Source organism: Hoplias malabaricus, chromosome X2 (genome assembly GCF_029633855.1).
Source record: "Hoplias malabaricus isolate fHopMal1 chromosome X2, fHopMal1.hap1, whole genome shotgun sequence".
In the NCBI taxonomy this organism is placed as follows: domain Eukaryota; kingdom Metazoa; phylum Chordata; class Actinopteri; order Characiformes; family Erythrinidae; genus Hoplias; species Hoplias malabaricus.
Genome location: NC_089819.1, coordinates 29,464,896 through 29,477,489, shown reverse-complemented (window position 1 = coordinate 29,477,489; position 12,594 = coordinate 29,464,896). Strand labels below are relative to the sequence as shown.

Below are 12,594 nucleotides of genomic sequence, written 5' to 3'. Positions count from 1 at the left end.
TTTGAAGCAGAATCTCTGATATTCTGATAGTGTAAGTACATTGGCTGGTTCATAACATGAATAAGAATCACTGGAGAAAATTACAGACTTGTCCTTTAAGAATTAAAAAAGTGTGTAGTGATATTTAAAGGATGTTAAATATGTAAAGGATACGTTAAATCAACAGAATATTAATATAGAAAGTGGGATATTTAATATAGTTTGGACATGTTTTACTTTTGTGGGCACGGTGGCACTCACTGTCACACAGCACCAGGTTCCTGGATCCTCTTCTCCTGTCAAAGTCTCCCAGTGTCAGTGTGGGTTTCCTCAGGGTGCTCCGGACACCTCCCACAGTCCAAACACACATGATGATAGGTGCATTTGCTCTGTTGCTTTGTCCACAGTTGTGATTGTGAGTGACTTGGTGAGCGTCTGACGCCCTGAAATAGTCCGGCTCCCAGTCCAGGGCACACACCTTGCTGGTACCCAAAGACTGCATGAATAAACAGACGAATGGATGGATTTGCCTTTAAAGGGGTCCAGTTAATCTATTAATAAAAGTTTATCTCTTTATAAAAATGACGTATTTATTGTTATTTCCAAGAAATATACACCACTGCAGCCTGAAAGCCCTGAACCTGTGTTTCTTTGGTATGGAGGCTGCCTTTGGTATGCAGCAGTTTCAGCCATAGTGTTGACCACTTATTTCACTCTGGGTGCATCTTCTAGCAAATAAACATCACCATACACACGACTAGAAATGTAAACACTTGATTTTCACTGGAGGGGGTCTTTAATTTTTGCTGCGTTCGAATCTAAGCAGCTGGAGTTAAAAACATCAAGAAAACTACATTTCCCACGAGTCTCCTCGGCGCTAGTCAAAGCTGATTGGTCGGTGGCACTGCTACCTACCGCTGTGCTCCCGCCGCTGAGAGAGAATCTGTTTAGAGAGCGTCTGGCTAACGGCTGATTTAACGTAAGTTTAAAGTTATTACAACGAAAATCTATTAACAGAAAGCGATTTTAGGGTCCCTGTGTTTGGATATAAATGTTCAGGGCCTGAATGTGAAGCCTGGGCGGCGTGTGTGCGATGTAGGAGTGTGTGAGAGTGGTATATCTCAGGCCTCGATTCTCCACACTGGAGCGGCTGATGCCGAGCTGCTGCCGGGCGGGGAGCTTCTCTGGGTTTATCCCCGAGGGGCAGTTATCACGTTGGGCTGAGAAGAGCCCACAGCACGCAGACATGATGCTTTAGCAAAACATTAAGCCTCAATCTGCTTTGTAGTCAATGAATGAACCACTTTATGCTTCAAAGAGCGGGTCCGCCACATGGGGGCGGCCATTTTTAAAATAATTGCAGCGCAGGAAGTCCACTAAGTGTCAATAACCACCTTATTTTGAAAGCTGGAAGTAATGCTGAATTCTCATTAAACATTCAGAAAGCACTGTGCCCCAGGTCATTGTTATTAGGATAACAAAGGAGTATGCAATATTTTGCAAGTTCAAACAAAATGGAAAATTGCCCTCAGAAGTAGGACAGTACTGAAGCGCTATGATAGGCAACGTTCATGACTTTAATCAAAAAAACACGTTGGAAAATTCAGAAAATGGTTCCTCACCATTTGCAGAGCTAAACAATTTGAGTTACAAATGGGTTTCTGTTGTAATGGATCACTTGCACAATGTAAGGTGACGTATGTACGCTTTCCGAACGACAAGTCTGTTTACTTCCGCCTAGCGCCTATCAACCCTTACCCTTCCGACCTCCTCGTCTGTTTCATTAATTTGTAAAAAGACTATGTACAAAATCGATATAATTAGTGTTTTTATTATTATAGTGTATTTTAAAGCGTTTGTTGTTGTATACTGTTTTACTTGTTTAAATATTAATTTGTATTCCCAGAGTGACAGCTCACTCTGTGTAGCACTAGCGTTGGCAAAACCTCTGAATCATCACTTGCAATTAAAGCCAGATCGACTACAACAGGCTCAGGGACTGTACAGTAGACATAGTCACAGAATATGTCCATTTCAGCCTCGGCATCCATGTCTTCATCTGTCTGACTTGCCTCATTTTCTCTCAAATGCTCAAATGTCTGCTAACTTGATATCCACTTCATTTAAAGGCTAAGCACCACTTAATGGACCTCCATGAATATTCCACAATATTGTAGTGACTGACATATATAAGTATGAATTAAAATGAAAATAGCAGCTTAATTTGCTTTAAAACTGAATTTTATTAAATTGACGGAAAAACCCGAGCTCGCTACGGAAATTCTCGAACGCAACCATGTGACGTCACTGGTGGACAACAGCTGAACAACGCTGCGGTAAAACACCGTTATGACTGACTGTTATGACAGTATCTAGCTAAATAACCAACATTATGAAATTATGAAATGAGCTACAGATAACGGAGTGAGCGGATGGTCCTTTCCAAAGTGCCCGTTTAAAGTGGACAAATTTAGTCCATTGGGGGGGGGTGAAGGATACTGAAATATTCAGGAGCATATTTCACCTATTCAGTGACGTCATGTTAGGAGCCAAGTCTTTTTTCGTTTGATAAGGTTTGAGATGATTTTGCTTTGTAAAATGTGTAAATACATAAAAATACCTCCCCCCAACATTTACTTTTGAACCACACAAGCCACAAAAACAGTTCTCTTTGCTTCAAGATTAGAGTCATAGTTATTTTGAGTTTAAAAGGTTAATTACTTCACTATTAAAGTCGTAATAAAAGTCGTAATAGTCTGAGTATAATTTCGTTAAAGGACCAGACTCCACATTCCAGCTGTAAAACCCATGACAATCATACGCTGTGTATCACAGTCAAACCAAATCTGTTAATGTCTTACACACACATTTACACACAGTACAATGCTTTGATGACTGCTCACTCACATGAAAAAGCAGTCAAATAAAAGATCTGTAAAATAGACACAAAGAATATATAAAGTTATAAAAGAGTAAATATTAAAGAGGTACAGATACAGTGTGGAACACAGAGATGAAAGTAGATGTGCTCCTAAGGGCTGCAATGGGCATTTCTCATCATTTTATTTCAAATGATTGTTTTTATAAAACTCCTAATTCTTCCTTTTGGCCGTTCATGTTCAGGTTTGTGTTTGTGATTAAACTTCAGGAAATAAAGAGTAATGTAAGGTTTAGTGTCCAGTGCTTTTTGGAGATTCAATATCTGCACATTTCTCATTTTAGAGAGAAGCAGGTTCCCTGTGCCTCACACACACACTCTACCGTAAAACACAGTGTGGACACACACACAGGACGAGACGTCACTGGATAATCCACAGTGACTTTACCTTCTCAAAATATTACTTTTAATCTAAAAAACCTTTTTAAATCTAGTATTTAATTGTTTAAATAAATGGCCTTAATATTTAATTGTACATTTATATGCGAAAAATTCATGATCTTAAAACTTTTTCTATTTTAATATATTGTGACCAGTGACCCTCCGGCCTTAAGCTCGCTTCTCTAAGCTCAAGACCATGACTGCACCTGTTCCTTTAAATGATAATGAGCCGCTCGCCGTTCACCCCGACCCCGAGCACACAGCAGTGAGGAGCGAGGAGCAGAAGCTCTGGTTTTTAGCCGTTTTTGCTCGGTACTCTCACTTCTCCGTTCTTGTTTGCATCTGTAAAGCCCCAGAACTCTTTTCCCTTGTGCAGGAACGGTAGGATATCCCCCCTTTTCAGCAGTGGCCAGTCTAATGGGAGATGGGTGGATGCCATCGCCAAATACACTGCTGTTAAATGAATTTCAATTTGCTTCTGTGGGGAGAACCCAGGAGCGTAAATACCAGATTTGACAGTGTTCCTTTAAGCTCAAATTCAAACCTGTCCATTAGGAAATGTCACTGTCACTAAAAAAAGCACAATGATCCTCAAGCTTGTGCTTAAACAATACACATTTTTAACTTAATATACAGCTTCAAAATAATTGTGATGCTTTATGAACCTGGTGAGAACAGAGCCTCTGTGGTTACTCCTCTGGGCTCAGCCCGGCAGGGACTTGAAGAGGAGAGTAGAAAGCCACAGTCCCTCCCTCCCCCTCCGCATTGATTACAGTGTAGTGCTGAAAAATTGAAATAAACTGAGTGGGGCCTTGGAGCAAAAAACCCAGATCTTACCTAATGTTCCTTTTAAGTTGTTTGGCAAAAAGAGAAGTCCTCCTTTGAGACACCCCCGCTTCCCCCAGCTCTGCAAAGACCAACACTGCAACAATAAATAAGAAACAGTGCATAATGCTTAGGTAATAACACGTGCCTTGTGTATTTCTGACACATTTAGACCAGTGTGTGGGTGTTTACAGTAGTAACATAGGGAGCTGCTATGTGAAGTTCCCTGATTTGTCACGTGGGGGCAGTGTTGGTTCACGTTTTGCAGTAACAGTCTCACCCTTGTCTTCAGCAGAATGCCCAAATCAAAAGAAGTGTTGTCCTCCACGTCCAGCAGTGGATCTGACAGCGAAGCAGAAACAAAGGTATGGACACTAATGTTTTTAAAAGAACGACAAATGGCAGGAAAGCAGTAGGTGAAGGACTGTTCTGCTGTTGGTCTGTAGTCATGAAATCTGGCTTCAACTCGGATCTGACGACATATCTTTCAGTTTATGTTTACGCTGGGATCTAACTCAGCCCGCACTCGTGGGCCTTAACACCACATTGGCTCTCGTCTGTCACAGGCCAAGAGGAAGAAGGCGAGTGCCCCGGAGAAACCTGCTAAAAAGCAGAAGAGCGGCGAGACCTCCAAACCCAGCAGCTCCTCCAAGAGCGACCAGAGTGGCGGCGACAACATGTTCCAGGTTCAGAAAACATTTCCCACATACGTGTTCATGCTGCGTTATTTGGTGCAACACTGAACAACAAATAAATGCAACCTACTGGCATTTTGCACCTTGTTGTCCTGGACTAAAATGGTGTCGGAGGAAAGTCCCTCTTCCCCTTAATTATTCTCAAAGGATCAAAGAGGTGGGGCAACATCTAATATCTTCAAAGGTCTGCGCAGATATTTGCTACAATCTGTCAGCCCTTATTTACGGGTGTGTAAAATATGGAAGCAGAGGATTTACGCCTGTAATATTTGATTATAAATGATGTATCTTGGCTGTGTTTAAATTTCAGACTGTTGACTGTTTTGATAGAGGTCTGTGGGGTTAAGGGTTTGGAACAGTTTGTGCTTTTATCAAAGACCTTGCCAATTATGTTAATGGAGAAAATTCAGAGGCTACTCGCTTTATTTATTAAAATTTTCATTAAAAAGCTCATTCGGCACAAGCAGAAAACACTTAACAGCAAATAACACTGATGTAGAAACAACTAAACACAATGTTATTGTTTCAGTGTGTAGTGGATCCACAGTTTATACAGCTTTCATTATTTTTGGCTTTGTTTTGTTTCTCCGAAGAAATATGTTTCTGCTTCTGCTATGATCTGGACTGAGAGTGCAGCTTTGTTTGGTCCAGTCTCTCAGTGATGCCAGCCTTAAGTGCTGTTCATCTAATGGGGTCACATTTAGAGCTACACCAGCCCTTGTGCTGTTATGACTCCCATATTCTTCTGTTCTTTTTGAAGAGGAGAATGTTACTTCGTTAACTCACCCCCGGGGAAATTCAGTCTCTGCATTTAACCCATCTGTGGTAGTGAACACATACGAACACACAACATTTAACACATTAAACTCTCAATGGAAAGGTGGGCAACTGTGACCTAATGGTTAGAGAAAGAGGGCTTAGAGCTGAAAGGTCTTTGGTTTGATTCCCACGAGCGGCTGGAATGTTGGGGGCGGTGGGAGTGAAGGAACAGCACTGTCCTCCTCCTCAATCCACAGCTGAGGGGCCCTTGAGTCGCTCTGGGTGTGTTCACAGCCCTTAGCGCACTATTGTGTGTGTTGGTGTGTGTGTGTGTGTTCACTGCCACAGATGGGTTAAATACAGAAGACACATTTCATTGTACATCGTTCAATGACAAATAATTGCCCATTTTAATTACATTATTATATGGAATGCAATCAGATCCTCACAGCAATCTTCCATCATTTAAATGCCGTTCAGTCCCAGACAAGAGGAAGCTGCAAGATGGTGGCGTTTCTACCCACTTCTAAAAACACAAGAAAAGTAATAAAAAGCCTCAGACGTTAGAGTGAGGTGAAGCTGCTTGTATTTGCCCTCAGACTGTGGTGACGAAGCCCACTGCTCGTTCACGTAATAATGTCTAAGTTATGTGTGTTTCAGATTGGGAAGATGCGTTACGTTAGCGTCAGAGATTTCAAAGGAAAAGTTTTGATTGACATTCGAGAATACTGGATGGACCAAGCTGGGGAAATGAAGCCTGGCAAAAAAGGCAAGTGTCTAACCTGGTGTTCTGTCTTTTGCAAAGAACTTTCTACTCTATTATTTTATACATTTCTAGCTTCTGAATAATTAGCACTGGGAATATGGGTGAAATATTTTGTAGAGAAAAGGCTTGCCTCGCTGTGAAGTCAAAACCCAGTGAGCACCTTCTCTCCAGGGACCAGATTGACCTTGTGATAAAATGTCTGGGGACAACCCTGAAGTCTCAGGTGTAATGTAGGAGTGAATGTAGCTGAATAAGGAAGAGTGTGAAATTTGTAAAGCTATGAAAGGCAGAGCTCTGAGCAGGGAGCGATGGTACCCTTGTTAACATTTGGCGCTTTTCCACTGCATGGAACCTACACGACTCCGGTCGGCTCTTTCCGCTGGCCAAATCTGGTCCTGGTCCCTGGATCCTGGTACGTTTTCAGTCCCTGCTCACTCTGGGTTCCAACCGTGCCGAGTAGGTACTAAATGGTGAGGTGTAAACCCTGCAGAGCGCTGATGGCCAGAGCCACCTCAATCACCACGAAATTCAGAGCTCATTCAAATCCAACACAAACCACTGCTTATAAAATCTCTTAATTTACAGCAGCTTTCACATTTATGTTTTATCTGTGAGAACTGGGGCATGGAGCCATGTTTAGTCCAAAAAATTAAAACTACACCGGAATACACCATGAGTAAACAGCACCTAACTTTACCGCTGCCGCTGTTGTTGTGGATTTCAAAACCAGCGATTCCTGTTAGTGACTCCTAACCTGCCCGTGGAAAAGTAGTGAGCTTTAAGCGAGCCGTGCCGAGCCGTGTGGAGCAGGACACATGCAGTGGAAAAGCACCAGTTGTTTGAATGAGAGGGTCGTGGCTGTAAACGTGGTGGCACAACAATGTCAAATCTACAGGGCGCAAAAACACAAGCCATCCCTTGATGTCACGTGTGCAGATCATTACTGCAATGAAAAATAGTTCCATTATGCCATGTGATCACTTCAGGAACTTTAAAGTCATCATAGCACTGCAATCTTCAACTGAATGATGTTTGCATTAGTGATGGACGATTTATCGGTGGGCGATATATTGTTTGCTGATGTGGATTTTTTTTTTCGGTCCCACTGAAATTTTAGCCGATGTTACACTGATCACTTGAAGCCTATTTTTGCGCTCATGCATTTCACTGACGCCTGTGAATACACACCTGTGTCTGCAGTGTGGACGCTTTTTCAGTTTCTGCAGAGAAATTTCTTTGTGGTGAAAAGTAAAATAAAATGTCAGCTCAGTACACACACACACACACACAGCAGGTTAAACGACGGAAAGATATCACCATAGTGCAGGTTCTTATATAACCACCTTCTTATATCAAAACACACGAAAATAGAAACACGATGATAAACCCTTACAAACACTCGCTCAAACACTCTCCCTCGCTCTGAGCTGCTTTGTGCCGATCTCTCCCTCTCTCTCCAAAACAAACTCGGTGCTGCACTTATTAGTGCCCCCCCTAGGAACCATTCATGTGGTAGCAGCAGTAAATAGTTAGAAATAAAAAAAATATATTTTTTAAAAATATAAATGAACTAATTTAGTTAAAATATAAAATTGAAAAGTACAGAAATGTACAAACACTGAAGAAAAGGCTTGTCCTGTGATTAAAAAAACTTGTTTTGCTTTAATCCAATGTGGATTTGCTTTAATTATAAAAAGATCAAATGATTGGTTATTAATATCGGTACTGGCTGCACAAAGGTGCTAATTATTGGGTATCGCATCGGCCAAAGACGTTCAAAATCGGTGCATTCCTAGTTTGTGTGCTACACATTAAAATGACTAGATCTTTCACCAGCAGAAATCTCCAATGATTCCCTCTGGTGTCAAAATAAACAAAAAAATTGATTTATCACAAAACGTTTATCTTCCAAAATACTCAGAAACGAGGAACACAAGTTGACTTTGGTCTGATTTGCTGCTAAGGCACGTGTGAGGAAAAAGAAAAGTACTAGTAATGTGGAAATAAGACCGTTCTTCCATGACCACGGTGCAACACAGAACATGAATAATAATGAAGGACTTACAGTACAGAATAGAGCCAGTGGACTGTAGTTCTGCTCCCTCTGCTTTCCCCACAGTCTTGTTCTCATTGGCAGTAGCTCTCCACCGCGCACTGTTCCAGTCTCAACACTTTTTACACTGTTAGAGTCGCAGACTGGTCCAGATATTAAACCTGCTGGATATTTGTCAGGCGTTTGTGAGGCATCAAGGCTGGTTCATATTAACATCGGCTTGTGCAGGAGCATGTGGCCAGAGTTATGGCGTTGCGGCTGAAAAGGCCACGTGCGGGCCGCATGCGAGGACACGAGATTTTTCCTCGACTATCTCAGCAAAGAGACGTGGAAGATATGGACGACATCATTGTTTTATGAGAATATACAAATTTGTCCAACTCTTTATCAATTTAACATATTTGTTTTCACAATATCATGTACAGTGTAAATAGTTTACGTAATGTATTAGAAAGAGGGGCTTCCAGCAGCGCTACAGTGCCGCCACCAGTTTGGCCGTAGAAGTATGTACTTGCCAGGGAAACCGAAGCAAGGACTATGAACATGAAGCAATGCATCAGCATTAACACATCTTTCAGGGGTTCTTTCAGGTGCTGAGCGAACGCCAATTAGCCCTTGACCTGGTCTCTGTAACGGGAAAATCAGGTCTAAAATCATGTCGTGTGGACATGACACTAGGTAACGAGTTTATTTTGATTGAAGAACCCAGACTAGAATCATTTCAGGGATGGGATTTATTGGTGATGTACCATAGTCTGGTGCAGATTTCACCTCAGTCCTGAGTCAACAGGTTGCTGTTTGCTCTATGACTTTCCTTGTGTGGTTTTTAGAGGCCATATGAGTAAATGAATGTTCTGGGATGTTATACTCACCTCTGCTTATTTTTGAATCCCCTCCCCAGGTATCTCACTGAACCCAGAACAATGGAACCAGCTGAAGGAACAGATGTCGGACATTGACGAAGCGATACGAAGATTATAAGATCCGTCCGTGTTTCTGTAGGAGGGCTGAGGCGGGACGGGGCGCAGCGAAGCGTTTTTAAGAGTTCCATACTTTGGCGTCTGGGCACTTTGTAAAACTGATTTTTTGTTTTTGTTTTTCAACTTCTTTGTGGATTTATTTTGTAGTAGAAGCAGAGTGTTTTTCTTTGTTTGGTGTATTCGCTGTCCAGATTTCAGAACCGCTGTTTTGATGTTTGTAACGGATGACTGAAATGGCTAGAGTGCTTCATCCTCAGCGTGTGTAATAAAGGCCACAAAGGCAGCTCGGCTAGTGTTTTCACAGTGACATATGTTTGTCATATTTCAGTTTTGGTTTGGAGACTCTCCAGGTTCGTGTCATTCGGAAAGAACGCTCTAGGAGAACGGCACCTAGTAGCCTGGCCGCGGATGAATGAACGAATGAATCTCAGATGCAGGATGGGGCAGTTTTTCATGGTGAATATTGAGGACAGCTTTCAAAGTACGTCAAAACAGCCGAACAAATGCTCTTCGGCATGAAAAAGGACGACCTAAAAGGACGAGTGTGTTTGGCTCTCCGCGCCGCTTATTGCGTCCAGTGCTAAGTGCCTGTGTATAATTTGCTTGCCTTCGTGTGGGAGCAGGAATTATAATCGTCCATACGCCCACTCAGACATAGACCAGACTCCAGAGGAACAACAGCCCTTTCAGCTAACTGTCCAGAAGAGCCATCTTGCATCAATTGCATTTGCTGACCAAATTAAATCAGGCTCTTAAATCATGGTAGCCACTGTATTGCCAGCACCGATCTTTCAGACGACATGGTTTATAGTGTTGCGTGCAAAGGCGCACATTAGTTGAGATTACCCAAGGGGGGTAACCGCAGTGTGAAAACGTTATTGTTGGTGTGTGTGTCTCGGTTCACACTGCGGATAAAGGAGCCTGAGATTTAGAGGCCGGTGGAGAGCGTGCGATTCAAAGAGAGGAAACTAAAGAACTGAATTCCTGTTATGTTCAACATTAGCCTTTATTCTTTCAGGTTTTGTCGTGATATGTGCACAGCTAAATGAATATAATTAGCTCAAATTCTCGTGCATAATTCTCATGAGCTGCAGGGTGAAAGAAGAATAATGACCACTCTCTTCTCCATCAGTGGCAGTTACTATGGAGATCTTTTGTGGCTGTGGAGGTCTAATGCGCTTCAAGAGTGGAGGTGGTGATTAGCATTAACGCTATTGTCCGGCTGAAGAGCTGAGCATTTGAACGACAGTTTTTTTACACTCGAGACCAGTGTGTCCACCAGCCTTTATCACATTTTAGTTCTCACTGCCGTTGACACGAGGTTATGTGCTTGAGTGTATCTGAAAGTTTGGACACTTTTTCTTCTGAACCTGAGTGTGTTTGTACACTCGCCGAAAAAAGGAATGGCAGAGGTACATTATCATCACTAAAGGTAAAAACAGTGTAAATGTACCTTTTAAAGGTGCAGCAGTGGTGTTAAAGGCCAGGTGTGTTCCCAAAGGTATGTTACATTCTCTTCTTCTGAAGGAGAGGTAAATATTTGGAATCCTTTTTTTTATAGAGCTGTGGAAAATAAAAGAACATCCTGAAGATGAAACGGCATATGAAATCAACTCAATTTCAACATCTACAATTAGAAACAATTAGGTACAATTGTTTCCTAACTAAAGGTACTGAATATGCACCATTGAGGGTACTGCCACAGTGACAGTTTTTCCTGTTGAGACATTGTCCCTCTCCACTTTGGAAGGGAAAACTGAGAAGGCTTAAGGTCAGATATGTTGCCTCTTCACTGTATGGTACCTACTCTACCTGACTCAGCTCTACTCTGTTTGGTCCCTGGTTGGTTTTCCAATAGTACAGCTGAATATAGCTCCCCCTTGAAGGACGTCTGGTGATGTCTCAAAAACCTCTCCAAACCTGAAAGTGACCTTTGGAAACCACAACATCTATGGTAACGTTAAGCTTTTTCTTACTTGTTGTTCACTTCAGACAGATCAGTAGAGTGTGTTCCTTCCTTGTTGCAGCGTCCAGCTCTCGCTGGATTCTTTCGTCGGCCACCGATTCAAGGAGCGTTTGAACCTCTTCAAAAGACCACGGCATAATTTTACGAGCTGCCGTCGTGAGTCGGATAAAAACAAATGTGATCTCTGCTGCAGCTGGAGATTTTACAGATGGAGAGTTGGTGCTGGTCGTCTGCGTTGCGTGGCGTAGAGTGACGACTCTCTCTGGACAATCAGCGCTCTGCAAGGTTTACACCCCACGGTTTGGTCCCTACTCGACTCGCTCTGAACCACGAGAGAACAGCCACTAAACAAGAACCCGCTTCTAGGAGCAGGACCTGATTCACCTGATGGAAAAACAAAATGGAATACCATTAGTGGAAAAGCCCCTGTATTGGAACATTGGGCTGTGAGGTTTGGATTGTATTCAGTGTTCACTTAAATGTCACCTATTAATGTTGGAGGATAAGCTCTGGAGCTGTTTCAAATTGTTCCTAGATGGAGCTCTATCACATACTACTACAAAGGGCAATGCTGAGGGGCTTTACATCCCTCCACCCAACACTCAGCACTGGGCAACTGCTCCAGACCATAGACAATTCTTTTCATGCTTTACTATGGCGATTATACAAACTGCACAAGTGAACAACTGTTTCAAGAGTGGGTGAAACTGAAAGAGGGTGATCTCACTCCAAGGGGTTGTAGACAAACTTTTGGACCTGTAGGGTACATCAGGGAGTACAGACCCAACAAAACAATACTGGAGAGTGAAGCACTAGATGGTGCTACTGCTCCAGTGGTGCTGTGCTGTCATTTGAACTCACTACGACTGCTCATCCTTATGCTTTGTGCTCCAGTGTTACTCAGACTTTGAGGTAACTAAGAGTGTGGGTAGGGCCTCGTTATATTTACGCAATACACGTAGTAAAATCTAATACTGAGACGTTTGTGCTTTCGGGAGTATTTTTAGAACGTGATGGACTCGAGGTAAAAAAAAAAAAAAAATCTGACTTTCACCAAGTTACATTCGGAACAGTCACAGATTCATTTTTTCATGTTTTAATTTCCTTGTTTTCTTTGACTGTGGTGGTTAAAAACATTTCATTTCAGGGCAGGACTACTTTGAGAAAAAGAACAGAACACACTTCATGCTGGATGTTCTCAGGAGCTCCACTGACAACTCCACTTCCACAAAGTATGCAGGTTTTCGTCTGG

At 42.3% G+C, this 12,594-nt stretch overlaps 1 protein-coding gene across 2 annotated transcripts; it reads left to right on the top strand.

The window, feature by feature from the left end:
• Nucleotides 1-849: 849 nt before the first annotated feature.
• LOC136676725 (activated RNA polymerase II transcriptional coactivator p15-like) lies at nucleotides 850-10,925 on the top strand. 2 transcript variants are annotated; one of them, XM_066653915.1, is made up of 5 exons: nucleotides 850-958; nucleotides 4,419-4,488; nucleotides 4,690-4,809; nucleotides 6,238-6,346; nucleotides 9,298-10,922. In XM_066653915.1, the coding sequence occupies exons 2-5, from the start codon at nucleotides 4,420-4,422 to the stop codon at nucleotides 9,375-9,377; spliced, it is 378 nt and encodes a 125-aa protein (XP_066510012.1). In that variant the 5' UTR covers nucleotides 850-958; nucleotide 4,419; the 3' UTR covers nucleotides 9,378-10,922. The 2 variants fall into 2 exon arrangements, with proteins under 2 accessions (XP_066510012.1, XP_066510013.1); XM_066653916.1 differs by having other exon boundaries at nucleotides 900-958; nucleotides 4,416-4,488; nucleotides 9,298-10,925.
• Nucleotides 10,926-12,594: the final 1,669 nt, after the last annotated feature.